The following is a 2,508-nucleotide window of genomic DNA, read 5'->3' as shown; positions in this document are numbered from 1 at the left end:
ACAGCATGATCTTTCGGTTTTGGCCTTAATCGAGGAACTCTAACATCACACTGTCACAATCACTCAGATGTCCCACTTCATCCAACGGATCTCATCAAAACCACAAAAAGCATCCACAAGATCCTGATCGTTAATCGTGTAGGGACATAATGCAGGGTCCACATTGGGAATGTGTCGCCGATGACAGATGCAGGCTATCCCACCACTCGTTACTTTTTCTTCCTTCTTATTCACATCGCCTTCAACCCCAAAGTACCATTGCATACTTCACATTTACTCTCTTTCCTCTCTCTAAAATACCCACTCTCACACACTCACTGTGTGTGTGAGGTTTTCACTTCTGTTTTTTAGAACGATTCCACTTCGGATCAAATGGGTTTAACGTCGCTTCAAGTCTGCATGGACTCGTCTGACTGGTTTCAGGTACAGACTTCTTGCTAAATATTATGATTTTAGACTCCCAAATTTGGAAATTGATTGTAATTGTTGGGGTGAGAACAAAATTTGTTTAAGAAACAAAAATTCAGAACCAGCATTTAGTAACATGAGTCAACATCTACTTGCATTTACAGTTCTTACTTATAAAATGTGCAAGTGAATCATAAGTACATTTGCAAAAGAAAGACTACATTTCTAGTAAATAAAAAACTGCAACTGGTTTATCGTTTTAATGGTACTAAATATATCCATTACAAATAATTTTCTCGAATCCTTTGAAATGAAAAACAAAGAAATCACTTGTTCGGAAAGTCGGTCACTTTGGATTTTGGTTATAAATAAACCATCATTTTCTAGTTAAAAAAAATGATTAGTTAAGGTTTACATTTAGGGTTTCATAATCATTGCAATATTGTTTTGGAATTTTTATAAAAACGATAAGTAGTTCTTTAAGGGAAAGAAAGATAAAGAATGTCTTGTTTTTGTGTACGTACATTGGAATTGAATGTTCTGAAAGTACAATTCCCGACACAGATTCTGATGGTTTTTTATAATTAATATCCAGGGTACAATTCAGGAGGAAATAGGAATGGATTCATCATCTCCTTCAGGAATTACTGATCCCATGCTTGCATGTTCGCGGCCATTAATGGAGAGAAGGCTCCGGCCACAGCAAGACCAAGCTCTCAAATGTCCACGCTGCGACTCCACCCACACCAAGTTCTGCTACTACAACAACTACTCACTCACCCAGCCACGATACTTCTGCAAAACCTGCCGCCGATACTGGACCAAAGGTGGCACCCTCCGTAACATTCCTGTTGGCGGTGGTTGCCGGAAAAACAAGAAAGTCTCTTCTAGTTCCAAGAAATCTACATCCGCCACCCCCAACAACCACAGCAACGATAACAGCATTAACATCCAATACCAGAACCACCAACAAAACCCACATTTGATTAACCCTAACCACCACTTGATTATGAACTCGACTGATCTTCAACTCTCGTACCCGGAATCGTCCATGCAGTTTTCTGCGTCTAACTTGTTTGGAATCGGGAATTCAAGTAATATTCCTAGTTTTATGTTTGAGAATCTGAATAATAGTGCAACCAGGGCTATCGATTTCATGGAGAACAGTGGTGGTGGCGGTGGGAGTCAGTTTCTCGGGATTATGGGTACCGGTGGTTACGCGGCGGAAATGGGTGGTGCAAATATTTTAGCTCAGAATTATCATGGCGGTAATCTTTGTTCACCCTTCGGAGGGATGACACTCGATTCGATTAATAACCCGTTCATGGAAAGGGGGTTAATCGCATACAATCACGAAGGGAACGATGTGCATGATGATACAATCAGTTCACTTGATGTAAAGCCAAAGCTTTTGGCTTTAGAATGGCAAGATCAAAATTGTTCTTCCGATCACCATGGCGGCGCTGCAAGTTCCGGTAGCGGTGGGTACTTAACGGGTCTTGGGTCATCATGGGGTGGCTTAGTCAATGGCTATGGAACATCAACGACTAACCCATTGGTTTAGTGTACGATCGGTTCGAACTTTTGGGTGTGAATTGGAGCTAAAAATGACTGCTTTGGTGGAATTTGAAACTTGTTTTTTTTTTAATATTATAATTAGTGGTCTTGTTGGGTGAATGTTATTTTAATTAGCATTCAGATCGTAGGATTTTGTGACATATCGAGGAAGATAATTAGTGTGTTTTTTTTTAATGTTTTTTAAAACGAATATCGACGTAATATATGATCTTTTAAGATTCTATATATGAAGAGAATGTCTTTTTAGTAATGATTTCTTTAGAAGATGATTTGTCTTTGACTGTACTTTGTCTACTTCCGTTTGTATATAAACTACATTTATTCACACTTGAATGATAAATATATATTTATAAGATTAAGCTTTAAATCTATGATTTTAAGTGTAAATTAATTTGTTAGATAGTTGTCCCACAAATAATTGACGATGAATTCAAGTTTTAAAAATCTTTTTGAACAAAAAAGTACTGATACAACAAGCTTTGCAAAGTTATGTTTTGAATTCTACTTATAAAGACTTTGCAC

General features: G+C 37.8%; 1 protein-coding gene across 1 annotated transcript; it reads left to right on the top strand.

Moving 5' to 3' along the window:
* The first annotated feature begins 263 nt into the window (after nucleotides 1-263).
* Nucleotides 264-2,236, top strand: HCA2 (Dof-type zinc finger DNA-binding family protein). Its single transcript, XM_079047270.1, has 2 exons — nucleotides 264-423; nucleotides 1,004-2,236. The coding sequence occupies exons 1-2, from the start codon at nucleotides 373-375 to the stop codon at nucleotides 1,970-1,972; spliced, it is 1,020 nt and encodes a 339-aa protein (XP_078903396.1). The 5' UTR covers nucleotides 264-372; the 3' UTR covers nucleotides 1,973-2,236.
* Nucleotides 2,237-2,508: the final 272 nt, after the last annotated feature.

This window comes from Lactuca virosa, chromosome 5 (genome assembly GCF_052849685.1).
Source record: "Lactuca virosa cultivar CGN04683 chromosome 5, Lactuca_virosa_CGN04683_v6, whole genome shotgun sequence".
In the NCBI taxonomy this organism is placed as follows: Eukaryota; Viridiplantae; Streptophyta; class Magnoliopsida; order Asterales; family Asteraceae; genus Lactuca; species Lactuca virosa.
This window is presented reverse-complemented; position numbering and strand designations above follow the sequence as displayed.